At 45.3% G+C, this 27971-nt stretch overlaps 2 protein-coding genes across 4 annotated transcripts in view; one reads left to right on the top strand and one right to left on the bottom strand.

The window, feature by feature from the left end:
• The window catches only part of ARHGAP18 (Rho GTPase activating protein 18), a 248214-nt gene that overhangs the window by 48233 nt on the left and 172010 nt on the right, over positions 1-27971 (top strand). The window contains exons 1-2 of one of the 3 annotated variants that reach the window (XM_068231540.1): positions 4771-4857; positions 6141-6283. The exons of 1 other annotated variant lie outside the window; for it this stretch is intronic. In XM_068231540.1, coding sequence (XP_068087641.1) covers positions 6204-6283 — 80 coding nt within the window. In that variant the 5' untranslated portion in view covers positions 4771-4857; positions 6141-6203. Of the gene's footprint in view, positions 1-4590; positions 4858-6140; positions 6284-27971 lie in introns of those variants that run through there. One more of the 3 variants, XM_068231539.1, reaches the window with a different exon arrangement.
• LOC137570759 (uncharacterized) lies at positions 8390-12659 on the bottom strand. Its single transcript, XM_068279482.1, has 2 exons — positions 12002-12659; positions 8390-9305 (listed from the first exon to the last, which is right to left on the bottom strand). Exons 1-2 carry the CDS (start codon positions 12127-12129, stop codon positions 8420-8422), a joined length of 1014 nt encoding a protein of 337 aa, XP_068135583.1. The 5' UTR covers positions 12130-12659; the 3' UTR covers positions 8390-8419.

Below are 27971 nucleotides of genomic sequence, written 5' to 3'. Positions count from 1 at the left end.
CTTATACGGATTGGAGCGGCTGATATGGTTTAATCCTTGCCTGGGACTGCCTGTGGATAACCTGAATAAGGACCGTGAGACTTTTCTGTATTTTAGCATATGATTTTGAGCGCTGACTTTTTTTGATATATCTGATTTATATTGTTAAACACAGCAATAGTGGAACGCGAACCACGTCTGCAATTTTTATTCAAAGCGCATACGATTTTCCTTAAACATTCAAAAGCACTTGGAAATTGTGCCAGAAAATTCTACAAAAAACACTTAACAAAGCAGAAACGCAATCACCCCCTTCAGTGGGTCCCAGCCCCTGAGGCTTTGTTCACATTATAAATCGCTAGCGCTACCACAAGCGCTGAGCGATTTATGCTGTGATATTTACAGCGCTTTCCCTCAAGCTTTTAGCTTAAAAAGCACTCAGAAAATGGTACATGTATTGCATTTGCAATTTCAAGAAAATCGAAATGCTTACATGTGAATACTGCCATAGGAAATCATTACACAAGTGTTTTTGGGGCGATCTGCAAAATTGCCGCACAAAGCGATTTTGTGAGCATTATTTGCTTTTCCTATACCTTTCATTGTAGCAAAATCGCTCTAAAAATGGTACATGTAGCGCTTTGCTGAGCGGAAATCGCCGGCGCTCAAGGAAAAAAAAAAAACACCCTAGGTGTGAACGAGCCCTCAGGCCTTGTTCACATTGTGTTCGGCTCTCGTGTCCGTCCGCGGTGGGCTTTTTTTCCGCGTCTGTTTTAAAGTGTTTTCTGGCGATTTTCTGCGCATTCGACTGTTTTTGTGAGCGTTTTTGTAAGCGCTTTTGCAGAGCGCTTCCGTCTTTTGATCCCGAAAAAATAAATAAAATGTATTTTTTTTCAACGCTCACGCAATCGCTTGCCAAAGCGATTTTGTGAGCGTTTTGCGTTTTTCCTATACCCTTCCATTGAGGCAAATCGCCTCAAAAATGGCCCAAGCACCGCTTTTCAAAGCAGATCGCAGTCGAACCACTCTGATATGAACTCTCTCATAGGCCCAGTGCACACCAAAAACCTCTAGCAGATCTGCAAAACGCTAGAGGTTTTTGAAGCAGATTTCAGATCGATTCTAGGCATGTTCTCTAAACATGCTTACCATTTTTTTGGAGCGTTTTTGTGCAGCACATTTCAAATATTGTTACAGTAAAGCTGTTACTGAACAGCTTCTGTAACAAAAACGCCTGGAAAACCACTCTGATCTAGCGTTTTTCAGAGCTGTTTTCCACTTTCCTATACTTTAACATTGAGGCAGAAATGCCTTAGAAATCTAAAAAATGCTGCAGCCCCCGAGTTTGCGTTTGTGGAAAAAACGACCCGCTCTGGTGGGCACCATCCCATTGACTTTCATTAGCCAAGCGGTTTCCCCCTGCAAGCATTTTAAAAAACGCTCCAGAACCGCTCTGGTGTGCACCAGCCCATAGAGAATCATTGCACAAGCACTTTCAGGTCGATTTAAAAAATCACCCGTGCTTAAAATTTTACAACAACGCCTATAATGTGAACAAGGCCTCAGAGTAGAGTTGGGCCGAACTGTTCGCCTGCGAACGGTTTCATGCGAACTTCAGTGGTTCGCGTTCGCGTCCCGCAGGCGAACTTTTGCGGAAGTTCGGTTCGCCCCATAATGCACCATGAGGGTCAACTTTGACCCTCTACATCACAGTCAGCAGGTCCAGTGTAGCCAATTATGCTACACTAGCCCCTGGAGCCACTCCCCCCCTAATAAAAGGCAGGCAGCGGTGGCCATTACGCTCACTCGTGTGCCTGCGTTAGTGAGAGTAGGGCGAGCTGCTGCAGACTGTCTCTCATAGGGAAAGATTAGTTAGGCTTAGCTTGCTCCTGGCTGCATACCTGTTCTGTGAACCCACCACTGCATACCTGTACTGTGAACCCACCACTGCATACCTGTTCAGTGAACCCACCACTGCATACCTGTTCAGTGAACCCACCACTGCATACCTGTTCAGTGAATCCACCACTGCATACCTGTTCTGTGAATCCACCACTGCATACCTGTACTGTGAACCCACCACTGCATACCTGTTCTGTGAACCCACCACTGCATACCTGTTCAGTGAACCTGCCACTGCATACCTGTTCTGTGAACCCACCACTGCATACCTGTACTGTGAACCCACCACTGCATACCTGTACTGTGAACCCACCACTGCATACCTGTTCAGTGAACCCACCACTGCATACCTGTTCAGTGAACCCACCACTGCATACCTGTTCAGTGAACCTGCCACTGCATACCTGTTCTGTGAACCCACCACTGCATACCTGTTCTGTGAACCCACCACTGCATACCTGTACTGTGAACCCACCACTGCATACCTGTTCAGTGAACCTGCCACTGCATACCTGTTCTGTGAACCCACCACTGCATACCTGTTCTGTTCAGTGAACCCGCCACTGCATACCTGTTCTGTTCAGTGAACCCGCCACTGTATTCCTGTTCAGTGAACCCGCCACTGCATACCTGTTCTGTGAACCCACCACTGCATACCTGTTCTGTTCATTGAACCCGCCACTGTATACCTGTTCTGTTCAGTGAACCCGCCACTGTATACCTGTTCAGTGAACCTGCCACTGCATACCTGTTCTGTGAACCCACCACTGCATACCTGTTCTGTTCAGTGAACCCGCCACTGCATACCTGTTCTGTTCAGTGAACCCGCCACTGTATTCCTGTTCTGTTCAGTGAACCCGCCACTGTATACCTGTTCAGTGAACCTGCCACTGCATACCTGTTCTGTGAACCCACCATTGCATACCTGTTCTGTTCAGTGAACCCGCCACTGCATACCTGTTCTGTTCAGTGAACCCGCCACTGTATTTCTGTTCAGTGAACCCGCCACTGCATACCTGTTGTGTTCAGTGAACCCGCCACTGTATACCTGTTCTGTCATTCAGCTACATCAGCCAGGCGACCATATGGGCTGTAAAGCCACCAAAACCTGCACTCTCGCCATGGTGCGCACCAGTCCAGCACGGCCGTCACTACACAAACAGCTGTTTGCGGTGCGTTACACTGTGAGTTTGGTGTGTCAGTGTGAAGCAGTACCTTAATTACACTACCTGATTGATGTATACACATGCAAGATGTTTTAAAGCACTTTAGGCCTGTCATTTAGCATTCAATGTGATTTCTGCCCTTAAAACGCTGCTTTGCGTCAAATTCAGATTTTTCCCGAGGACTTTTGGCATGTATCCCACTCCTCCACCTGGGGGTCCAGGTGTTAGACCCCTTGAAACATCTTTTCCATCACTTTTGTGGCCAGCATAATTTTTTTCTTTTCAAAGTTCGCATCCCCATTGAAGTCTATTGCGGTTCGCAAACTTTTCGTCGAACCGAACTTCCCGCGAAGGTTCGCGAACCCGGTTCGCGAACCGAAAATCTGAGGTTCGGCCCCACTCTACCTTAGAGTGGTTTCTTAAACTAAGGGCTGGTTCAGACGGACGTTTGGAGGCGTTGCGTTTGCTGGCGTCACGTTCAGCAGCGTTCGTGTGCGTTTGGATGCGGTCGCGTTTTTTCTTCCCCTAGGGGGACATTAGCCGTCGCGGTTAACCTCCCCTGGAAGCTACATGTAGCTTCCAGGGGCTCCTTGAACGCCAGAGAAAATCGGGACCCAAACGCCGCGTTTGTGTAAACGCGCTTGAAAGCTTGGTACAAACGCTCCCATTCACTTGAATGGGAGCGTTTAACACCAAGCCCTGAACGCTGGCTGTAAACGCTCTGCAAACGTCCGTCTGAACCAGCCCTTAAGAATGAGAGTTGAATGATTTTTGTACCCATTGCATAGCCCTGCTAGGGCTGTGGAGTCAGAGTTGAGATGTTGGAGCAATTATTGTGTGTCTGTAATCGGAGATTTCATAAACTGAAGTCGCAGTTGTAGTTGGATGATTTTTGTACCAACTCCACAGCCCTGGAACCCGCAGTGCATTGCAAGCTTGTGAATGTAGCCATGAAGTTGCTGAAATTAGATGGGCATTAGTTCAGAAACACTGAAAAATAGGTGGTTACATTTTCTTTGACTAGACAAGACAAATAACATTTTTTTCTCCTGGAGGACTCAAAGCTCCAGAGTTGCAGCCACTAGGATGCGCTCTATAGGCAGTAGCAGTGTTAGGGAGACTTGCCTAAGGTCTCCTACTGAATAGGTGTTGGCTTACTGAACTTTGGAGATCTAGGTGGCTTTAATGTTTTGGCTGATCAGTATATTCTTTTGCTACACTACATTAGATGGAGATGCTACTTTAAGAAGTTTTGGTAAAACTTTTTTGTAATAATTTTTACATTGCAAAAGATAAAGCATTGTGAAACAAGAATCACTACAAGTGATGCTGCATTTGTTGTTTATTCTATGCTGGGGCACAAGACTATCGCATGTCAGTGCTAGTTTTCTACTAGGCAGACGTAAAGAACACGCATCTATTTTTAGATGACAAAAGAAACCTTGATTTTGCATTGTGCGGCTGCTGCTCCTCCTCGGCTGCTATCTTTGCAGGAGGACATGCTGGAGTGACACTGATCAGCACTGAGTCATTGTTTTGCATGAGGAAGCAGAAGACTCCTCCTTTGCCTCGTTACCTACTGATGTTAGTGGAGGAGGAGTTGGCTGAGTGGAGTTGCCAAGAGGCAAGACAGGAACAGCCACTACCGTATCTATTCAAGTAGAAGCTGCGAAAACTATGCTGGGCTGACAATGAGCTGGCGGCCTAATAGCACCCAAGGAGTGATCCTGACAGCTTACCATGCCAGTAATAAGGGTGCTGCCTCACCAGGTACCGATCCTAAGGACTCTTCCCATGTCTCCCCCAGAAGGTAAGAGCAGGCTCATTGCTCCTGGCAGAGCTCAGCACTAGCACCTGTTATGTATGCAGGAATAGCCTGCGGGCTGAGTGCAGAGATGTCCTATTCCTAATGACTGACACTTGTATGTATTGCTTGCTTTCACCAGCACTACAGGGAGCATGCACAACATTTTTGTAAAGGTGTCCAGTAACGTTACAGTTTAATGAATGATCAACCAGTTCAGATATTGCTGATAGTGCTGATCGACTGTGAACGATTTGCTTTACCGATCTGATGATCGTTTTCTGAAAAGTTGCTGCCTGAAATTATCGGATTGGTTATATTTTTATCCCATTTATGGGTCCGATCAGTTGTTCCCTTCTGTTTACAATCATTGAATTGTAAGGTCGATCGTTTGCGAAAACTCTGTCGTTAATGGGCACCTTATGAGCTCTTTTCCACCAGGCACGTTCTGATCTGAAAATTGGATCACACGCTTTCCCAGCTATTGGTAAATCGCAGGGGCACTGCTATTAACGCTGAGGGTGATATATGCAGTGTGGTTTTTACCAAAGCGTAATCGCACAACCTTCTGCAATTTTTATGTGCAATTATGTTTTAGCATACCCTATGGGAGTGCACAATAATCCCAATACTTTGTGATTTTTGTGCAATTTCCTTATGCGGTGTAAAGCCCGGTCCCCTCCCCTCCTCTCCTAAAAATTGCAGTTGTGCCGCACATAACGATGATCGTATAAAAAAAACGCAATGCTCTGGAAATCAAATTTTTAAATTACTGAAAATTTGTGATCGCAGCGAGTGGAAAAGGGCTTTAAGACTGGGGCCACAACATGCGTGTGAAAAATCACATATGAGCAGTTTTGAATTTTTTTTTCCCCCTGCGTTCTGCAATATTTTATATCGTTTTTGTATGTTTTTCTGTGTTTGCAGTTGTCATAGTGTATTTTTGGGAAGTGCATTTTTTTCTTCAAACGTTGACCTTAGAGAGAAAAAATATGCAAACATGAAGCGGAAATGTCACTTTTTTTTATTTTTTACATGTGAAATGTGCTGTATTTGTGTTTTTATGTGCCCTCGCCAGATGCAAACTTTTGAAACAGAAACGTGTTGTTTTTTTTAACAACAATATACATGAAAAACGGACCCTATGGACATCAAATGTGATCCCCACAGGATTGCAATACATAAAAGATTGATGATTTTTTGCAAAAACGCTCAAGCACGGCTCCCAGCCTAAGGACCTTCTCATGTTTTATGTTGTTTGTGATGTGTGTGCATTTGTTATTATGCAGATCTCCTGAGTTATAGCTGGGAATACAACTGTCACCAGTGTTGCTGTGCACAGTGCATGTAGAATGTCCCTCAAGCTTGGAGTGGGTCGAAAAGCAGCTTTTCGGCTGAAGCGTTACTACTATACGTGCAGAGCTGTCTTCAGGTAACAAGTGCATATATAGTTCAGTAGCTCTCCTGTAGGGATGGCATACAGAGTATGTTAATAGATCTAAAGTAAATGATAGTCCTTGGAGGTCTGTGCAAATGTAATTGGATGTGTCTGCATCAGTGATGAACAGTGTGCTGCTTAACTGCTGTTTGCTTATTAGTTCACATAGTCCATGGAAAGGACAAAGGTTTCAGCTGGAAGGTGTACACTTGTATTTAAACACCATATATGTTCATTGCTAAGCATGTACTTTGAACACTATAAATCAGCCTTTTTTATTTAAACTATGGGACAAATTCCTCCTCTTTCTGAGAATTTCTACAATACAAATTCAATATTAGTACAGTAGCACTATGCTGTAAGCCATTATTGTTTGTAGTATACTGTAACTTAAAGAGCTGATACAGGCAGGAGTAATGCAGGTATAGGTAAAAGAAAAAAAAATAAGATTCCGGTACACCCATTCCTCACTGTGTAAATGAATGGGTTTTTTTCCCCTTCTATTAAAGCCCTCACTCATTCAAAACAAGGCAATTTGTGCCGCAATTAGTTTTTAATCACTCAGTTACCATATATCCACGAATTTGTCGATTTTGCATATAAGTCGACTCTAATATCTGACCCTCTTCAGCTGGATTTTTTTAATGACTCAAATATAAGTCTACCCAGCAAAGTTAATGGCTTCACTTGGGGGGGGGGGGGGGGGGGGGGTAATAACTGCACTGAACACAGCATTGCAGCCATTAACCACTCCTGTCCCTTAAGTGCAGTCAATAACTCCTCCAGGCCCTCAAGTGCAGTAATCATTCACTTTCCCTCCTGCAGGGTAGTATCTTTACCCCCTGCACTTTTCTTTGTTCATTTTTGTGGCCAGGCCTTTCAGACCTGTGTTTTCTTGGCATTTCCTTTTTCTAAAAAGTCACTTACTACTGGGTAAATTGCTGCATGTATGCTCAGTTTTGCTCGTGACTCCAGTATAAGTCGTCCCCTATACTTAGTGAGTCAGACCTACATTTCTAGACTTAGGGCTCGTTCACACTTGCTCTGAAAACGTATCCGTAGCTACGTTTTTTGTCCCGGATGAAAAACGGAGCCACGGATACCAATGTTAAAAATAGCAGCTGTACACACTCCAAGAAAAAACGGGTCCGTGGGTGATCCGTGTAAAACGTATAAAGAAACTGAACGGACAGTCCGGACCTGCTGCATTTTTCCTGGACCCGGATACACGGAGGATAATGAAAGCCTATGACAAAACGGACCTCCCTCTTCACAAACAAAATTGAACATAAAACGTATGCCAACACGGATGGCCAGAACTTCCTTCTCCTCCCCTCAACGTCATCTCTGACAGCTTCCTGTTGACAAGCTGGGAGAGACGAGAGCAGCCATCATGGCCACCAGGAGGTTTATCAACGTGGAGGACCTCATAATGGCTGTCCAAGAGTACCCAGAGCTCTACGACAAGAGCCATGAGAAGCACAGCGACCTTCCACACTGCAAGCTGTTATGGGAGCGCATCACCAAGCAGTTTGTGGAGGAGTATGATCAGCTTGCACCCAGGAAGCAGAGCAAAGAAGGTGAGTGCCCTGGAATGTGTATGATACATGTTGCCTAGTGTGATTTGCTCTTTATATATATATGTTTAGTGCCACATCCCCAACACCAACTGTTTTCTCCACACTGCAACTCTCACCTGCCGCCACCCACCCCCTTTTCACTCCACCACCCCCTATCTCCCCTGATTGCCACTTGTCTCATACATTCCCCCCCCCCCCCCATTCCCCAGTGACACTCATCCTTTCTTTCCACATCCCACTCCAAAATGCCACTTAACTACAACCCCCCCATCTCACCATCTCTTGTATGTCCACCCTCTCCCCCTCCAAAGGCACCCACCCCTGTATTCGACAATGCCCCTCCTATCCACCCAACACCCCAAGCCACCCACTCCAACCCCCCCCCCCCCCATCCCCATCAGTGAACAAGCATTGAAAACAATTTTTAAAATTTTATTTTGAAAACAATATATTAAAATAAAACGTAACAAAAAGCCAACCTCCTCCCCCCTCCCCCCCAACAAAAAAACATCCCCCCCCAACAAAAAAACATTCAAAATGTCCAAAATAACTAGAGAGGAACAATAATGTCCTGGGCTTGTATGTGTCCCTCTCTAGACATGAAGTACCGTACCATGTAGTCCCGATTCTGCTGGGCCTGTAGCCTACCCCTTGTTGCAAACCGTCGGATTCCGGGCAAATAATCCTGGTCGAGGTGCATAATGTTGTATCCTTCTTCCTGCCGAACAAAGTTGTGGAGGATGCATGCCGCCTTCACGACAGCTGTAGCGTTGGTAGGGCTCAGCTGTAGTGGCGTGTGGAACATCCTCCACTTGTTCGACATGATTCCAAACGTACACTCGACCATGCGACGAGCCCGGGTCAGCCGGTAGTTAAACACGCGTTTTTCGCGCCTGAGGCCTCTCTGCCCAAACGGCCTCATCACATGTTGTGATAAGGCAAAGGCCTCGTCGCCGACGAAAACATAGGGGTAGCTTGGTGATGTTGTTCCAGGCCAAGGCTTGTCCCCGGGGATGTCCAGCTTATCGTCATTGAGAAGGCGGTGCAGTCTGGACCTCTGGAATATCCCCGAGTCACTTGAACCGCCATAGGAGCCAACGTCCACGTAGATGAAATTATAGTCTGCGTCGGCCACAGCCAGGAGGACCAGACTAAAGTACTTCTTGTAGTTGAAGTACAGACTGCCGCTCCTCGCTGGTTTCTGTAGCCGAACGTGTTTTCCATCGATGGCTCCTAGGCAGTTTGGGAAGTTGCACCTGTTCCAGTACAGGTCGGCAATCTCCGCCCACTTGCGAGAATCGGGAACTGGCATGTACTTCGCAACCAGACTGCACCATATCGCCCTGCTGGTGCGGTTCACTATAGCACTGATTGTGCTCTTTCCAACTCTGAAAGTGAGATGTAGACTTCCATAGCTTTGTCCGGTCGCCAGGAACCTATAGGAAAAAAAGTGACAAGATTGTTATTTGGTTTTGTTTCCACAGTTGAAAAGATAAAGACAAAATGGCGAAGTATACGTGACAGCTTCATTAAAGAACTAAAGGCGGAAAAAGCAGACCAAAGAAGTGGGAGTGGTGCATCGCAAAGGACCCCATATTGCCACACACCTCTACTGCGATTCCTTAGACCTCTCGTTCAAGATAGAGGGTGAGTTATTTTTGTTATAATTTTTTATTTTACCTTTGGTATGTATCCACTCTCTTGCCTTTATTTAATTTGTAAATTTATTTATTTCATTTTTTTGGGGGGGGGGGGGGGGGGGTGGTTGGGGTGGTGTGGATGGTTGAAACACTTTCACTTTCTCATACAAAATGTTGTTTTTTATCTACAGCACTGAAGATAACTTTGAGGCCATTTTAGATGATTCAAATGATGGACCAGCACTGTCCATTTTGGATGAGTCACCTGACACATCGATGGACACCCTGACCACTGTCAATCTGGATGACATTGCCGACGATGAACAGCCAAGTGTTTCAGCTGCCTCATCTGCACAACCTGAATCACCTGGTGAGGGACCACCCACCCAGCGTCCAAACACGGCTGAGTCATTGCGTAAGCAAGCAAGTGCTCGGGTTTCAGCTGCTCGCGGTCAGGCCAGATCGGCCAATGTGCAGATGGCTGGAGCAGTGTCAAGCCTTGTTGGGATGATGAAAAACCAGGAAGCCATAGTGTCCCGAAGTTTGCAGGACAAATCAGGTAGCACTATTTCCCATCAATACCAGCAACACATAGACACTCTGAGAACTCAGTTGGCCGAATCCAATGAGATGCTGCGCAAAGAAAGGCAGCTTTTTCAGGAGCAGCTACACAATTTGGGTCAACAACATCGCCAAGAGATAGACCTTTTGATGCATCACCAAAGCAGCAGCCTTTATCACTCGGTGATGTCACTATTGCCTTTAATGGAACAAGTGCCACGGCACAGGTTAATACATTGTCAATGCAGTTTGCTTGATGCGGTGAAAAACCACTTAGATTACTCTGCACCACCCACTAGGCCACCCTCTGCATGGCAACCATCTCCCACTCAGCCATACCACGGTCCATCTCCAAATCAGTCATACCAGGGTTACCAGCCACCACATTCTTTTCCTATCACCTCTGCAGAGGAAACTACCACGTATACCCAGCTATCACAAGGTAGTACCGCAAGCACTCGTACTTCTGCTTCCTCCCAGCCCAGTAGTGGCAAATACCCTTTTTTCCCCGAGAATGATAATAAATTTGAAGAAATAGTGTCACTGCTCACTAGTTTAAATATCTGTCTATCAAAATCAGATGTTCAACACTTTACCATCAAAGCCTGTCCAATGACAGTTGAGTGTGTTTTTGGTCACCTTCTGATTTTGATGGACAGGTAACTAAAACTAGCGAGTCAAACACAGTCTGGGATACAATAGTACTCAGTTTACTAATTGTACTCAGTTTATTGCTACTTTCCAGTACTAAAGTTTGCTGCTGCACAGGTAGTATGCAAGAAAAATTACCTCTTTCCCCAGGCACCCTGGTTGCCTACTTTTGCCACCTACCATTCAAGACCTTTGGAACAGCACTTTCCTACCAGAGATGGTCCCTGGACTGTTGTGTGGGTGAGTGCTGTTCAGAGGGTCTTGAATGGTAGGTAGCCAAAGGTAGCCAGCCAGGCATTGCTTTGGAGTGAACACTTGTTTGTTATTTTGTAAAGTTTGCACTACTAAAGTTTGCTGCTGCACAGGTAGTATGCAAGAAAAATTACCTCTTTCACCAGGCACCCTGGTTGCCTACTTTTGCCACCTACCATTCAAGACCTTTGGAACAGCACTTTCCTACCAGAGATGGTCCCTGGACTGTTGTGTGGGTGAGTGCTGTTCAGAGGGTCTTGAATGGTAGGTAGCCAAAGGTAGCCAGCAAGGCATTGCTTTGGAGTGAACACTTGTTTGTTATTTTGTAAAGTTTGCACTACTAAAGTTTGCTGCTGCACAGGTAGTATGCAAGAAAAATTACCTCTTTCCCCAGGCACCCTGGTTGCCTACTTTTGCCACCTACCATTCAAGACCTTTGGAACAGCACTTTCCTACCAGAGATGGTCCCTGGACTGTTGTGTGGGTGAGTGCTGTTCAGAGGGTCTTGAATGGTAGGTAGCCAGCCAGGCATTGCTTTGGAGTGAACACTTGTTTTGTGTTTTGTTAAAGTTTGCTGCTGCACAGGTATGCAAAAACAATAGCTCTTCAACACTCCACCCCCCCCCCCCCACCACCACCAAAATTGGCTAGCTTCATATTGGTCAAACACAGTACAACAAATAAAGGCACAGCTAAAATAGATAGCATTTCAGACAGATAACAAGAGCCAATGTCTGCCACATTGTTCAAGCAAACATCTCCACTCCCAAGCCATGAGCACTGGGACAATGGAACAATGGGACAATGGGGGTTGTGGGGGATGGTTCAAACAAACAAGAAGTATTGTACCTTGAAGCAGAAATGTTCTTTCAATTTTGAAAGTTATGTTTGGCCACCATGTTGGTGAATGCCATTTTGTTGTTGTTTTTGATAACCAAAAAATAAATTTTTATTTTTTGTTGAAAATAAATAGTTTGTCTCATCATTACAAAAAAGATAAAAGATGATAGATAAAAGACATAACATACCGCAGGGTGATCATAAGTTGCTCCTCTGGAGTGATGGCTTTTCGCATCCTGGTGTCCTTTTTCAGAAGGTGGGGCCTCAAGATGGTGAGAAGGTGATCAAACCTTGAAGACAAAAATGGCAACAACATTAGCCTGACACAGGTACAGAGTGTGTGGACAGGTAAAATGTTATTTCAGGTAAGAAGAAGGTACTTACAGGTTCACAGACATCCGGCTATATTTAAAGAACTTGACCGGGTGTTTTCTCAGGTCTTGATAGAGGACAGAAAATTGCCCCTTTTGCTGTCTCTCTTGCAGGAGAGGATGTACCCACCATCTCCGCACTCTTGACCGCATGAGGGTCCCACTGTAGTACAGGAAGACCCCCATCCAAGCCAGGTTCATCCAGAACAGAAAGACAATGGGGTCCATGGTGCTGCCTGATGTTGTACTTTCTTGCCTGCTGTATTCTCAAGAGTGCATCAAACACATGGTACAGACAATAGACTATAACCAAACCACTCCCTGTACAGCAAAACCACTCCCACTCATTTGACATTGGTACAGGCACTCAAAAAACCTCCCCAGGACATTCCATATGCCTTAAAATGGTCAAAACACTGTTTTTTTCTAAAGATAGCCCCTCCCACTGGCTTCCTAGTGGTCAAGAGGTGGGAAATGGGTAAATATTAGCAGCATAGCCCCTCCCACTTCCTTCCTATTGGTCAATACCAATTGCATTGGGCCAGGTACGTTTTCTAAACGTTTTTTGGTTGAAAAACGGAACGGAAATGGATTGCAATTTTTCTACAAACGGATCCGTTTGCGTTCCGTTTTTTGTTTACACGGAGCCCGGACCGCGGACTGCGATCTGCAAACGTGTATAGTGTGGCCCAGGCCTTATAGTCGAGTATATACTTCGTTCATAGTGGCATGCATATTTTTGAATTTCAAAAGTTGAATGGGATTAGCATGGACATGCCATAATTAGAATTTCCTGTTGGCCTCACATATTTGTCAGTTCTGTTTACCACACAAGCAGGTATGGGGGTGTGTGCGGTGTGTGGTGTTCCCCCCCCCCCCCCCCCCAAGAAGTTAATGGACCTTTCACACTTTACATGGTCGCAGCATCCTGTCACAAAAGCAGTGATTGCCCTATGTGGTTATCATATCGAAGGTAGTCTGGTGGGACCTGTTGAGATGCCGCAAGAGTATCTGTGCTTTGTCCACATTTTACCCGGAAGGGAGACATACTTTCATTGGAAAGTATTCCTCACTGTAAGGTTGCACTGCAGCAGTACTGTATGGTGTAACCTTTTGCGACCATTGTGGTGGTCAAATGTGGAAGCGGCCTAAGTTCACGCTATGTGCATTGCGTAACGATTGTACTGCGATGCGGGCATAGTGCACACTATTTTTCATAGCATGTAGAAGTTCTATGTAACATGCTCATTATCTCATACATTTTTCATAAACGCACTGTAGAAAGTGCATTTGTGTAACGTGATGTGATACAACGTAGTGATGTGAACATGCACATACAATTGTTCACATGTAGCACACAGCAACCCGCATAGTGTGAATGCACCCTATAAATCAGACTCCTCATCATAAGCACACTTTATTTGCTAGGATATTATACGCCCAATATACTATGTAGTCATGCTTATGCTACGGACACTTTTGATCACTTGTATTTGAGTATTTTTGCAATTTATACAGTTTGTTTCGCCCACCACGATTTAATTCAATGCTTTAGGTAACAATATGGGCTCCAGTGCTGTGCAGATGCATGTTTTGTATAGAGGGGGGAGGAGAAATGATGGTACCGGTTATAACTTAAGCAGGCCATACACTGGCTCGATTCGCGGCCGTTTCGACAGCAGATTCGATCCTGGGATCGAATCTGCTGCCAATCGTTCGCGGTAAACGCAGCCGCCGATCCGATTTCCTCCTGAAATCGGATCGGTCCGTCGATCGCGCCGTGCGGGCAATTACCCTCGATCGCCCGCGGGTAAAGTGCGCGTCGCTAGCGGCGGCCGATCCGATCAAGTATACATTACCTGAGGCTGGCTCCCGGGCGTCTTCTCCGCGCTGCACGGCTCTGTTCTGGCTCCATCCATCCCGGCGCTTCCTGTGTCACTACAGTGACCAGGAAGTTCAAATAGAGGGCGCTCTATTTGAACTTCCTGGTCACGGAGTAACACAGGAAGCGCCGGGATGGAGCCGGAACAGAGCCGTGCAATGCGGAGAAGATGCCCGGGAGCCAGCATCAGGTAATGTATACGGGGGGGGGGGACAGGCGGCAGGAGCAGCTCAGCAGATGGTGAATCGGTTTCAGGCTGAAATCGATTCACAATCTGTTTGCAGTAAAGGCAGCCATACGATCCCTCTCTGATCAGATTCGATCAGATAGGGATCTGTCAGCTGGTCGATCTAATGGCACATCGACCAGTGTATGGCCACCTTTAGTGCTTCTTTGAATGGGATATGGAGGGGAACAATGGGTGCGGTTAGCAATTGTTGCTTAAATATCCAATTTACATCAAGAAAAGGAGAGTTTGTACCTCGCACACAATGTTGATGGGTAACCTTAATTGCTACTGGATCAGCTTTTCACTGTGCCTCCGCGTTTAAGAACATCAAACAATTAGCAACAATAGAAGATTCCGTGGGCACCAGTTACTTTTGAGCTTGCATTTATTCCAGAAGCATATGCAGACTGATGACAAAAAAGATGTAAGATCATAAATAAATCACCCTTCCGGGGCTGCAAACAGGCACAGAGATGTTAATCTTGTCGACAATTGTTTCGCGCTAACAAGGCTTTTTCTTAGACATGACTCTTGGCGGGGAGAAGCTCACCTCCATATCAATGAACCCAGCATAATAAAGACGTCGGGACATCCTCCATTGGTCCGGAACGCCCTCCGCCCTCACAGGGATGAAGCACGTCAGCGCCCCAACATGGAGCGCATCCGTGTACTTCCGCCCATGTCCAAACTCCTTGCTTAAATATCCAGCAGGCCTTATCATTAAGTGACCTCAGTGGACCTCGGGAGACCTATAATAATACAAGATTCCCATCCAAGACTGTCCTGTCTGACCGCCTCAGCCTAGAACATTTACGCAGTAGAATCAGCCTTTATTCTGGTTAGAGAGCTGACTAGATGCACCTGGTGAATGTGAAAAATGCCATCACAGGTGGTACCTACAGGGACAGGCCAGTAATGGAAGGTGGTCGGGTTGCATTGCTTGCAGTGATGCAATAGGCAGGCACAATGTCATATAGAGCTAAGGGGTAGAGTGGAAGAGACAAGCCCGAGTCATACTCCTGAATTGGTTACCTATGCAGAACTAGTACTGGAGATGGAGGAGATCCTAATAGAAAATATGATTTATTTTTTTTAAATGTATTTATTTTTTTGCAGCCAACTTATGTTATATATATATATATATATATTTTTTTTTTTTGCTGGAGAGATACGCAAACAGCGCACTTTTCTTATGTTAGACTGGCCCCGACTGACGGAAGTGCATGGACCTGGTACCCGAAGCTGCGGGCAGTAGAGGACGGCAGCGTGGGAGCGATCGGAGCGGATGGAGCTGGAGGAAGCCCCAGATATGTATAAAATCTTTTTAATTTGTCAGCTGTGGTACACTTTAACTCCTGCAGACCTGACAGATATATCACAAGTTCCATTACCAGATAAAGCAACCCTGAAGCGAGTAAGAAATAAACCAAAACATAAATTATAAAATATATATAATTATGGCTCTGAATCCCATAGATCCTTCCTGGGTTCTTTTCTTCATCCCCTGATTGCCCCCTATGCCATGTTCACATCCCAAGGCTTCAGGACTCCTCAGCAGGCTTCAGAATTACTTGCGTCCGAGTACTGCCGAAGACGGTTGCATCCACACCGTGCATGCGTGGGCCTGGACTTGCACATGTGCAGTGCTGATCTGCTAGTCTACAGAGGTACTCGGGGAAGTGATCACTTCCAAAGCCTGCATGAAGAGGTATTAGACCTGCAGGTGCAATGACTTCAATGGGGACAGCGGTGAAACGAGGGCACGGTGCGAGGACTAGGAAGTCTCTACGGGGTCCAGAGCCTTCCCTCAGTGTAGGCGAGTATCTATATTTTTTTTTTTTTTATGTATTTATTTTACATGCTTCATGGTTGTTTTAACCATCAGTGTTTTTATACAGGACTGTGGAGTCGGTACAAAAATCATCCGATTTCGACTCTGACCCCCAAACCACCAACTGCAGGTACCCAAAATTGCTCCGTCTCGGACTCCTCCTCTTTAGTGTAATACTTGCCAGGGCTGTGGAGTTGGTATAAAAATCATCTGACTCCATAGTTTATGAAACTACCGACTGCAGGTACCGGAAATTGGGGCCTCAGCCATGGTTTTACAGGTTCTTTGAAGCATTGTAGTTAGGAAGACTGCTCAGCAATGTATTTAGGAAGGATTGGTTATCCTGGCTATAGCTTCACAATATGATTTTAGTATAAGGTTTGGTTACACCCTTTCCTGAGTGCAATTTTTATCACAAGCTCCGTAATGTGTTGCCTTTCAGTGAAGGGATACTGCATTCATAATTGCCTCCTTCAAGGTCTGAAGAAGAATGTACTTCTAATCAGAACCCTTTTACCATTCTATAATACCACCCCTGAAGTCATCTTTTCTGGAGACAAAGCAGGGTAATCGGCTTGTTTAGAAGCAAGGAGTGGCTATAGGCAGCCTGATTTCACTCAGATTTATAGACTGCCGAAGGCAAAACTCTTTACTGCAGATACACCCAACAGCCACAAGGTTACAACCATTGATGGGTGATGTGAATGAGGATGATCTTCTCTTCATAATTCAGGGTGAGATATTTTTAGACAGCAAGTGAACTGTCGGTTCTTTTAAGGTGATGTGCTAGAAGCAGGAAAAATGGGTGAGCATTAAGGACTTTGACAAGGTTCCAGTTGTGATAGCTAGACTACTTAGTCACAGCATCTCCAAGATGCCAAGTCTTGTAGGGTTTTCCCGGTATGGTGGTAGTTGATACCTAATAATGGTCCAAGGAAGGACAACCAGTGAACCAGAAGTCTTGTGGAGTACAAGGCTTCTTCAGTGCATAGCATTGCATCATCATATGAGCTGGGTGCTGGGTTGAGCTGCCAGTAAAAAAAATATTGGTAATTTACATTACAAGTACCGTGTATATACTCGCATATAAGCCGACCCCCCCCCCCCCACTTTTACCTGAAGAACCAGGAAAAAATGATTGACCCCCATATAAGCCCGGGGTAGGAAATGCTGGATTGGTGCAGGCCGCGTGATCCCCCCCCCCCCAGTGTGTCCCAGTATAGCTAGTATAGTGCCCAGTATGGGTAGGTAGTGCCCCAGTATAGCTAGTATAGTGCCCAGTATGGGTAGGTAGTGCCCCAGTATAGCTAGTATAGTGCCCAGTATAGCTAGTATAGTGCCCAGTATAGCTAGTATAGTGCCCAGTATGGGTAGGTAGTGCCCAGTATAGCTAGTATAGTGCCCAGTATAGGTAGGTAGTGCCCAGTATAGCTAGTATAGTGCCCAGTATAGCTAGTAAAGTGCCCCAGTATAGCTAGTATAGTGCCCACCAGTATAGCGCCCTCCCCGCTCCCCCCGCGGCCGCCGCTGCTATTACCTGCTCAGACAGCCAGCGGCCGCTTCTTCTAACCCGGGTTCCCCTCTCCAATCTCCATGCGTAATACCGGTGTTTCACAGCAGCGCGCCCGGCGCTGCTGCTGTGACGAGGCAGGGGGCAGGAAAGAGTGTGGCTTACTGTAACGGCGCCGTGGGGGGGAGCCACGGACCATCACAAACAGGACTCGCATACAAGCCGACCCCCCCAACTTTTGGCCCCCTTTTGGGGGGTCAAAAATTCGGCTTGTATGCGAGTATATACGATACTTTACTATGGACTATCCAGCACCCATTACTTAAACACTTTCCCTCCTGTGCCTTAAACTAATCCCCACCCCGCCTAATGCCTAACTCTAAGGCCCCCCGTGCGTAAAACTACCCACCCTTCCAACTTAATGCCTAAGACAAAACTAACCATCCCCCCCCCAGGCCCCCCTTCCTAATACTAACCCCGGTGACCAAACTACCGCTAGTTGTAGCCGATCGTCTACAGCTATTAGCTCCTATGTAGTTGTCAATCGACCACTATCTGCATTGGTTGGTCAACTCACCGCTTGGGTTCCCGATTACCGATAACTAACACAGGTGACTATTAGATGCCTGCAGTTCCCTGTGCTCAAACTACCTGATCCGGTTCTAGTTGCATAAGGAAACCTGCACGATATTTAATATTTGGTTTTAATGTCTTGACTTTTATAAAGATTCATACTCAAGCACACTGTCGCTCGTAGGGATCCAGACTCTACCCCTTGTGCATCAGTTAAAAGGGACCCTGAACAATGATTAAAAAAAAATCTGGACTTACCTGGGGCTTCCTCCAGCCTGCGAGGTCCCTCAGCGTCCTCTGGGTCCCCTCTGTGGTCCTGCTGGTGGCTCCGTTATCCTGGCGACTTCAGCCGAAGTCGTGAGTAACTGCGCATGCGTGGCCTTTCCGGGCGCCCATCTCGATCACACGCGTGTTGCTGTAAGCCACATGCACAGCTTTAAAAAGATCTGCACCTACGCAGGAGGCTTACGGTGACACGCGCCTAATCGAGCCAGGTGTGCAGACGGGCCGTGCATGTGCAGTTACTACTTCGTCTGTAGTCACCAGGATAAGGTGGCTGCCAGTGGGACCACGGAGGGGACCCAGAGGATGCTGAAAGACATCACGGGCTACAGGGGGCTGGAGTAAGCCCCAGGTAGGTCCAGATTTTTTTTATTTTTTTTTTATCACTGTTCAGGGTCCCTTTAAGCCAAGTTCTGTACAGACTGTAGGCTAGCGACACATACAGTTGCAATGGAGAGGAGAGGGGGGGGTGGGGGGGGGGGCTGACGATGCTATGGACAACAGAGCAGGCAGGGTGAGTAGGAGAACAGTTGGGGTCCACCGTACACACCTCTATCATGTGTGTGTGCAAGGCTTTAGTGTATGTCGGCTACTACTTGGCTAATTTGTACGCTGCAGAGTGCCAGTTCTCGGTACAGAGATGGGTAGATGTCTCGCCAATGGTTGTTTTCTGTGAAAGGACTGACCATGCATCAGTGTCAGGAGGATAGCACACTGTAAAGGAATTTACAAATGTCAGGATAGTAGCATGCAGTAATGGTTTACAGCATATACACATTAAAGTTTTATGACAATGTTTTTTTATAAACTATATAAACTAAAATACCATTTGTATGAACATGATGTATGACGGGTATTGAGTATTAGCATGGAAGTTACTTACGGAACACAGAAAGATAAATATACACATGTGTTGCAGCAGACCAAATATTCCTCTGAAATGCCATATTGTCTAGCTTAGCTTGTTTCTGTTAATTGATTTCAGGTTGAGAAGCATCGTAAACACAAGTACAAGGAATATTGTCTGTAGAGATTGGGGCTTTAGTTCAAAGCTGAGTTCTGTACAGATGCTTTGCTAGCTTGTAGGCTAGAGACATATTCTGTTGCTATGAAGGCCAAGAATGGCTGACAATCCCCATTCAGGGCACTTTTCTACTTGAGCGAAAACCGCCGCGAATCTGCAGAGTTTCCCCGCAGGTGAATAGTGCGGGGAAACTCTGCCATAGGGTGTAATGGTAACGCCGGCCGAATCGCTACCGCTAGCGATTTGGCCGGCTTTTCCATCCGAATCAGCGCGGGAGGCTGCGGATCCCATAGCCGTGCATGGCACGGCTGATGGGATTCGTCTGCTTTCCCCGCAGGGCCGGAAGAGCCGCCTCACGTCAAGCTCAAGTGGAATCGCGCCCTTAAAGGACTTACGAGCCCAAATCCTAAAAAAAAAAAAAAAAAAAAAAAAAGTCTGTACCTGTATGCCGCTTGAAGGCACGGAGGACGCCATCCGCGCCCTCCGTGCAGCTCCGCCGGGTCCCCGCTGCCTGTCCTCTACCTGTTCTCCCCCCGGCTGGACCCCAAAACCCGCCCCCCCCCCCCCCCCCCCGCCCCAGCCCGGGTCGGGCTCTGCTGCCTCCTCAAATATGGCCGCCGGAGGAGGCCGCGGCTGCGCAGTCCGCACCGACGCGAGTGCGGCTGCGCAGCTCTAGGGCCTCCCTCCCCGATCCACGCTACTTGCGTCGGTGCGGACTGCGCAGCCGCGGCCTCCTCCGGCAGCCATATTTGAGGAGGCAGCAGAGCCCGACCCGGCTGGGGGGTCGGGGTCCGGCCGGGGGGGAGGACAGGCAGAGGACAGGCAGCGGGAACCCATCGGAGCTGCACAGAGGGCGCGGATGGCGTCCTCCGTGCCTTCAAACGGCATACAGGTACAGACCTTTTTTTTTAGGATTTGGGCTCGTAAGTCCTTTAAAGATACAGTGGTGTGAAAAACTATTTGCCCCCTTCCTGATTTCTTATTCTTTTGCATGTTTGTCACACTTAAATGTTTCTGCTCATCAAAAACCATTAACTATTAGTCAAAGATAACATAATTGAACACAAAATGCAGTTTTAAATGATGGTTTTTATTATTTAGTGAGAAAAAAAACTCCAAATCTACATGGCCCTGTGTGAAAAAGTGATTGCCCCCCTTGTTAAAAAATAACTTAACTGTGGTTTATTACACCTGAGTTCAATTTCTGTAGTCACTCCCAGGCCTGATTACTGCCACACCTGTTTCAATCAAGAAATCACTTAAATAGGAGCTATCTGACACAGAGAAGTAGACGAAAAGGACCTCAAAAGCTAGACATCATGCCAGGAACAAATGAGAAAACAAAAGTAATTGAAATCTATCAGTCTGGTAAAGGTTATAAAGCCATTTCTAAAGCTTTGGGACTCCAGCGAACCACAGTGAGAGCCATTATCCACAAATGGCAAAAACATGGAACAGTGATAAACCTTCCCAGGAGTGGCCGGCCGACCAAAATTACCCCAAGAGTGCAGAGAAAACTCATCCGAGAGTCCACAAAAAACCCCAGGACAACATCTAAAGAACTGCAGGCCTCACTTGCCTCAATTCAGGTCAGTGTTCACGACTCCACCATAAGAAAGAGACTGGGCAAAACCGGCCTGCATGGCAGATATCCAAGGCGCAAACCACTTTTAAGCAAAAAGAACATTAAGACACGTCTCAATTTTGTTAAAAAACATATTAATGATTGCCAAGACTTTTGGGAAAATACCTTGTGGACCAACGAGACAAAAGTTGAACTTTTTGGAAGGTGCGTGTCCCATTACATCTGGCGTAGAAGTAACACAGCATTTCAGCAAAAGAACATCATACTAACAGTAAAATATGGTGGTGGTAGTGTGATGGTCTGGGGTTGTTTTGCTGCTTCAGGACCTGGAAGGCTTGCTGTGATAGATGGAACCATGAATTCTACTGTCTACCAAAAAATCCTGAAGGAGAATGTCCGGCCACCTATTCGTCAACTCAAGCTGAAGCGATCTTGGGTGCTACAGCAGGACAATGACCCAAAACACACCAGCAAATCCACCTCTGAATGGCTGAAGAAAAACAAAATGAAGACTTTGGAGTGGCCTAGTCAAAGTCCTGACCTGAATCCTATTGAGATGTTGTGGCATGACCTTTAAAAGGCGGTTCATGCTAGAAAACCATCAAATAAAGTTGAATTACAACAATTCTGCAAAGATGAGTGGGCCAAAATTCCTCCAGAACGCTGTAAAAGACTCGTTGCAAGTTATCACAAACACTTGATTGCAGTTATTGCTGCTAAGGGTGGCCCAACCAGTTATTAGGTTCCGGGGGCAATTTCTTTTTCACACAGGGCCATGTAGGTTTTGAGTTTTTTTTTCTCTCTAAATAATAAAAACCATCATTTAAAACTGCATTTTGTGTTCAATTATGTTATCTTTGACTAATAGTTAATGGTTTTTGATGAGCAGAAGCATTTAAGTGTGACAAACATGCTAAAGAATAACAAATCAGGAACTGGGCAAATAGTTTTTCACACCACTGTAGTTGTAACGAGCACTATGGAGGCTTCCATATTTATTTCCTTTTAAGCAATACCAGTTGCCTGGCTGTCCTGCTAATCCTCTGCCTCCAATACTTTTAGCCATAGACCCTGAACAAGCATGCAGCTGATCAGATGTTTCTGACATTCTTGTCAGATCTGAAAAGTTCAGGTACATGCTTGTTTCAGGTATGTGATTTAGACACTACTGCAGCCAAATATATCAGCAGGACTGCCAGGCAACTGGTATTGTTTAAAGGACAACTGTAGAGAAAGGCTGCCATTTTTTGTTTTTCTTTTAAACAATACCAGTTGCCTGGCAGCCATGCTGTTCTATTTGGAGAAAGAAGGATCAGCAGGACTGCCTGGCAACTAGTATTGAAATAAATATGGCAGCCTCCATATACCTCCTCGTTACAGTTGTCCTATGATGTGTCTCACTAAACCAGGGACTCTTTTTGGTTGATTGCCTTGTCCCTGGGAGATGCAGGGAGCCTCCTGCCTCCTCTTCTCCCAATCCATAGAAAAATACATGTAACTTGAGAAACCAAAATGCATGTGAATTGGCACTGCCTGTCAGCACACTGACAGCCAAAACAATTGTGATGGATTTTTTTCAACCAGCAAAGGTCCTGTGTGTGTTCAGGGCTTTGACCAAAGCACAGACTGCAGCTCTTATTCATGGAAGGAAAGATATACAAATCAAATAAAAAATAGCTTTATTGGCATGACCAAGCTTCAATACAGGCATTGCCAAAGCAGGGGAAATGAGGGACATGGGATGGGGTGGGGGTGCAGTGAGTTAGCAGTTCGTGGGGGGGGGGGGGGAGTTTACAGTTAGTTTATGCTCCTCTCAGTCTGTGGCATGCTGTGACATAGTGTGCAGCGATTGTCACTGTGGATTTCTCTTCTCCTAGTAGAATGCAGGGTTTTCTCTCATCCTCTAATGTGTGAAAGTCTGGAAATGATTCCATCAGTTTCTTAAAGAAGGTTTCCCTGGTATATTTGGGGCAGTGCAGCAGGAAGTGATTTTCGTCCTCGAGAGTCTTCTGCTCGCAGTGTTTGCATAGTCTCTCCTCCCTGGGTTTTTATGTCTGTGTCTTCCAGACTCTATTTTCAGGTTGTGAGCACTCAGTCTGTAGATGCTCAGGATTTTCCTCTTGAGGGTTTTGGAGCTTTTCCAGGTATGGGGCTATTTTATATTCTCTCTGTAGGGACTGGCTTTTTTGTGACTGTTTTTTTTATTTCATTCCTCCATTATCTACATAGTCCTCTCTGCTCTTGGCTGTTGTGTGCTTTATCTGGGCTCTTGATGGGACTTGTGGATCTGAGTTTGTAGGGACCAGAGAGTTGACCAATTCTTTCAGGGCATATGGCTTTTCTTCGACTTCATTGTGCAGCATGGCTTTGTAGTGGGGCGAGTTGGGCCTACTGCTTTGTAGATGGGCCCAGTAGGACAGCACTCTCTTCTGTATCTTAAGCAGTAGTGGGAATTTACCCAACTCAGCTTGGCAGGCATTGTTTGAGGTACTCCGATGGACCTGGAGGAGGTGTTTGCAGAATTCCAGGTGGGATATTTCTGGGGGGCTAGATTCCCATTTTGATCTGGGTAGGTGATGGGGCCCCATATTTTTGCTTCCGTAGAGTAGGATTGGGGTGATGACACTGTCTTTCAGTCAGACCTTCACTGCTGGTTTGAGGTGGTACAGTTCTTTCCTGATGGCATAGAACGTCCTGCAAGCTTTGGCCTTCAGGGCCTCTATGGCTGATTTAAGACTTCCAGATTGGTTTATTTCCAGGCCAAGGTAGGTATATTTATCAGTTCCACTGATTTCACAGTCATTTAGTGTAAAGGATGGGCTCTGGGCTGACCTTGTTTTTCCTCTGGAACACCATGGGTTTGGTTTTCTTCAGATTAATGGGGAGTGCCCATGTTGTGCTGAATTTCTCCAGGATTTCTAGGCTGTCTTGTAGACCTTCTTTGGTTGGTCATAGCAGTAAGAGGTCATCTGCGTACAGTAGGAATTTCACTGTTGTGTCATGCAGGGTGAGTCCTGGTGCTGGTGAGGCCTCTAGGGCTGAGGCTAATTTGTTGATGCTAGAACAGATGTTACAGCTTTATTACTTTATGGTTCCAGCACAAGGTATATGAAAGCAGTGGGTGGAGAGATCCCGGCCTTTGGGACCTTCACTCACCATAAAGCTAGTAAGTTCAGTGCCCTGCTATTTCTGCTCTTTGTGAATGGATGTTGGACTTTCCTCTTCAGCTCTCTTGAAAACCTCAGGCCAGCTGCTGAGTGTATTACTATAGCCTGCAATGGATCCCTTCTCTACATATTACTGAATAACTACCAAACCGCTCTTCATTTGGCGTTGTTAGAGCTCATCTTCCAGTGCCCAGACTAGAGGAAATGGAAATCTAATGGGTTTCTTTCGAGTGGGACTGTTGTAGGCTTATTGATTAATTGGCAATACTGTCTTCACTTCACCTTTTGTCTTCTCATTTTTTTTTTATTTTTTTTTTCCATTTCTTACTGAAAACCAAGTTTCTCCAAACAATGCACAGTTTTCAGGATGGCCTTTCACACAAAAACCTGTTATAAGGTTGAGTAATTCCATGATGTAATGGGAAAGGAACATCAGCTGACACTTTATTGCTTTGCGCTCATGCCAGCACCTTGCAGCTGGTGAGGTCACTGCAGAGCTGTTAGTTACTTTAATAAAAAATTGCTACAAACTTATTCTTGCTCTGTGGGACTTCAGTGGTGTTATAAAGTATCTTTCGACTTCAGTTAGCAGCCAGCAATTTATGTCTGAAGCTGAAAATGTAGCGTAATCTGGAAACCTAAAGAGGAAAGGACACAAGATCTAAGTGTTGTATTGAGCCGCACGGATGCGAGTCTCATGTCCGCGGTCTGCTGCTACAGCCGCAGGTAGCGTGCGATCACGATGGCCATGGGGACGGGGGATGCACCAATCCGTGCTTGTGCAGCGAGAATAATCACTGGTTTTTTTCTTTGTTGTTGTTGTTTGAAAAACAGTGATCATTCTCATTAATCTGACACCTAGGCCCAACAATATCTCTGACACAATGCTCCTCCCTGGGTCTAATGCTGGGTACACACGATGAGATTTCCCGTTCGATTCCCGGATCGATTCGATTAAATCAAACATGTTCGATTGGATTTCAATCGATTTTTTTCATGATAGGTATGCAAAATCGACGGAAAAAACGATCGAAATCCAATCGAACATGTTTGATTTAATCGAATCGATCCGGGAATCGAACGGGAAATCTCATCGTGTGTACCCAGCATAAGACCCTAGATGTAGCAATTTAGTAGACAGAGCATAGGAGAGAAGTTATCATAAAAATACAAAATTACTTTAATTACCAATCTTATAAAATATTATAAAATGACCAGAATACAAACACATGTGAGAGTGCATGTTTCCTGGGGCCATAGATATGGTCTCAACTGCCAGAAGGATAAGTTACAGATCATATTGTAATAAGAACTAGCTTCAGTTTGAGAGATAGGGGACCCCCTGTTGGTAAAAGGTAATAATAATAGCACTTTGTCCACAGTTGAACTACTTAGAAATATATTAATATCCTTATATTGACGTTAGATCATTCCAGAGTATGCAGGGCCATCCATCAAATATACTGTTTACGTGGTCTTAATATGAAGAAACATCAATTTGTACAGAATGGTTAAGCCATGGACAGGGAGATTGAAAAGTCCGCCTGGATACAATCCTTATGTAGGTTTGTCCAGGTCGTCCACATAAACCGTATGTTTGATGGATGGCCCTGCATACTCTAGAATGATCTAACTTCATTATAATATATACATCTATTTCTAAGTAGTTCATCAACTGCGGACAAAGTGCTATTATTACCTTTTACCAACAGGGGGTCCCCTATCTTTCAAATTGGCTAGTTCTTATTACAATATGATCTGTAACTTATCCTTCTAGCAGTAGACCATATCTATGGCCCCAAGAAACATGCAGTCCCACATGTGTTAGTCTGGTCATTTTATAAGATTGGTGACAAAATTACTTTTAATAATTTTTTGATCACTTCTTCTCTCCTCCTATTTTCTGTCTACTAGATCATTCTCATTAGATGTATGTGTGATCGTGCCGCTGTGCACTGCTGCTCGCTCCCGCCAACCGTTAGAGGAGGGGTGAATGAATGGGAACACAGGAAATAATTTGTGAGGACATCTTGTGGCCAAATAGTAAAATACCATCTACATACATACATTGATTTTTAAAGAGAATCTGTACTTTAAAATTCTTACAATAAAAAGCATACCATTCTCTTCATTATGTTCTCCTGGGCCCCTCTGTGTTGTTTCTGCCACTCCCTGCTACAATCCTGGCTTGTAATTAAGTTTTATGCAGTGTTTACAAACAAATGACATGGCTTCTAACCAGAGTATGATGTGCTGAGAACAGCTTACTGTGTGACTCATGCAGAGCTTGGAGAGGGTGTGTAAAGCTTCTGCCAATGACAAGCAGTGCTGCACATTCCACACATTCCAGCCTCAGCCCGACAGAGCCGACAGAGTAAAAAAGATAAGATTTATTACAGAGACCGTGCAACTAGAAAATGCTGCAGTAAGACAGACCACATTAGAACAGGCATAGGAACTTATAGGATAGAAGAAATAAGGCTCAAAATTTGGTTACAGAGTCTCTTTAATAAAAACAAAAACAAAAGACAAAACACACAATTCAATTATGGGCTTGTAGTTAGGGCTCATTCACACCTAGGATGTTTTCATCCTACTTTTTTTAGCGCCAGCGATTTTAAAAATCGCCCTAAAAGCGCGTGTGCAATGAATCCTTATGGGACAGTACATATCAGCGCATTTTTGTCTGCATTCCGCTCAGCAAAGCGCTGCCTGTACCATTTTTAGGACAATTTTACTACAATGGAAGGTATAGGAAAAGTGCAAAAAGCTTACAAAATCGCTTTGTGCGGCGATTGCGTTCACGCTTTCATGAATAAATGCATTGTATTTATTCATTTCCGGGTGAAAGAGTTCACTTTCTGACTGACGTCAGTAAGTGAAGAAACATAATCACTCTGCAAATGCGCTTAGATAAGCGCTTTACAAAAAGGTAAGCGCCGGGAGGGCAAAAAAAAAATAGATCGCAAAATGCTGGCATCAAGGATTGCAATTTTAGATGTGAACAAAGCCTCGGTGCTGGACGTAAAACTGTAAAAATGCACCTTTTTATTTCCAAATAAAATATTGACACCATACAGTGTACTAGGGACATAATTTAAGTGGGTTGTGCAGGTCTGGAGCGGAGCAGCCGGGGATCACGTCCTCATCGGTCGGCACCGCGCATGCGCCCTCAGGGACATAATTTAAAGATGAACTCCAGTGAAAATAATGTAGTAAAAAAAGTGCTTCATTTTTTTACCATAATTATGTATAAATGATTTAGTCAGTGTTTGCCCATTGTAAAATATTTCCTCTCACCGATTTACATTCTGACGTTTATTACATGGTGACATTTTTACTGTGGGCAGGTTATGTAGCTGCTGTTAGCTGTTTTGGCTGTTAGAAACAGCTGTAAACAGCTATTTCCTGTCTGTGAACCTTGTTACATTGTGGCAAACTGTCAAAAGTACAGCGGTCCTCAGAGCTTCTTGTGGGAGGGGTTTCAGCACAAAATCAGTCATACAGCACCCCCTGATGGTCTGGTTTGTGAAAATCATTATATTTCTCATGTAAAAGGGGTATCAGCTACTGATTGGGATAAAGTTCAATTCTAGGTTGGAGTTTCTCTTTAAATGTTGCAATAACAGAGATAAATGGGCAAATAAAGTGTGTGAGTTGTATCCACATGAGAACGTTTTATTTTAAAACTATAATGGCCGAAA

This window comes from Hyperolius riggenbachi, chromosome 4 (assembly GCF_040937935.1).
Source record: "Hyperolius riggenbachi isolate aHypRig1 chromosome 4, aHypRig1.pri, whole genome shotgun sequence".
NCBI classification, from domain to species: Eukaryota; Metazoa; Chordata; class Amphibia; order Anura; family Hyperoliidae; genus Hyperolius; species Hyperolius riggenbachi.
Note: the sequence above shows the minus strand (reverse complement) of the source record. Positions and strands in the feature narration are given on the sequence as shown.

What these genes read in the sequence shown, in the direction of transcription:
- LOC137570759 (XM_068279482.1), bottom strand. Translation starts at nt 12,129, where the DNA reads ATGTTGTTGCCATTTTTGTCTTCAAGGTTTGATCACCTTCTCACCATC. An exon ending in CAACTTATGATCACCCTGCG is followed by an intron (nt 9,306 to 12,001) that starts GTATGTTATGTC and finishes TTTTTCCTATAG; the next exon opens with GTTCCTGGCGACCGGACAAA.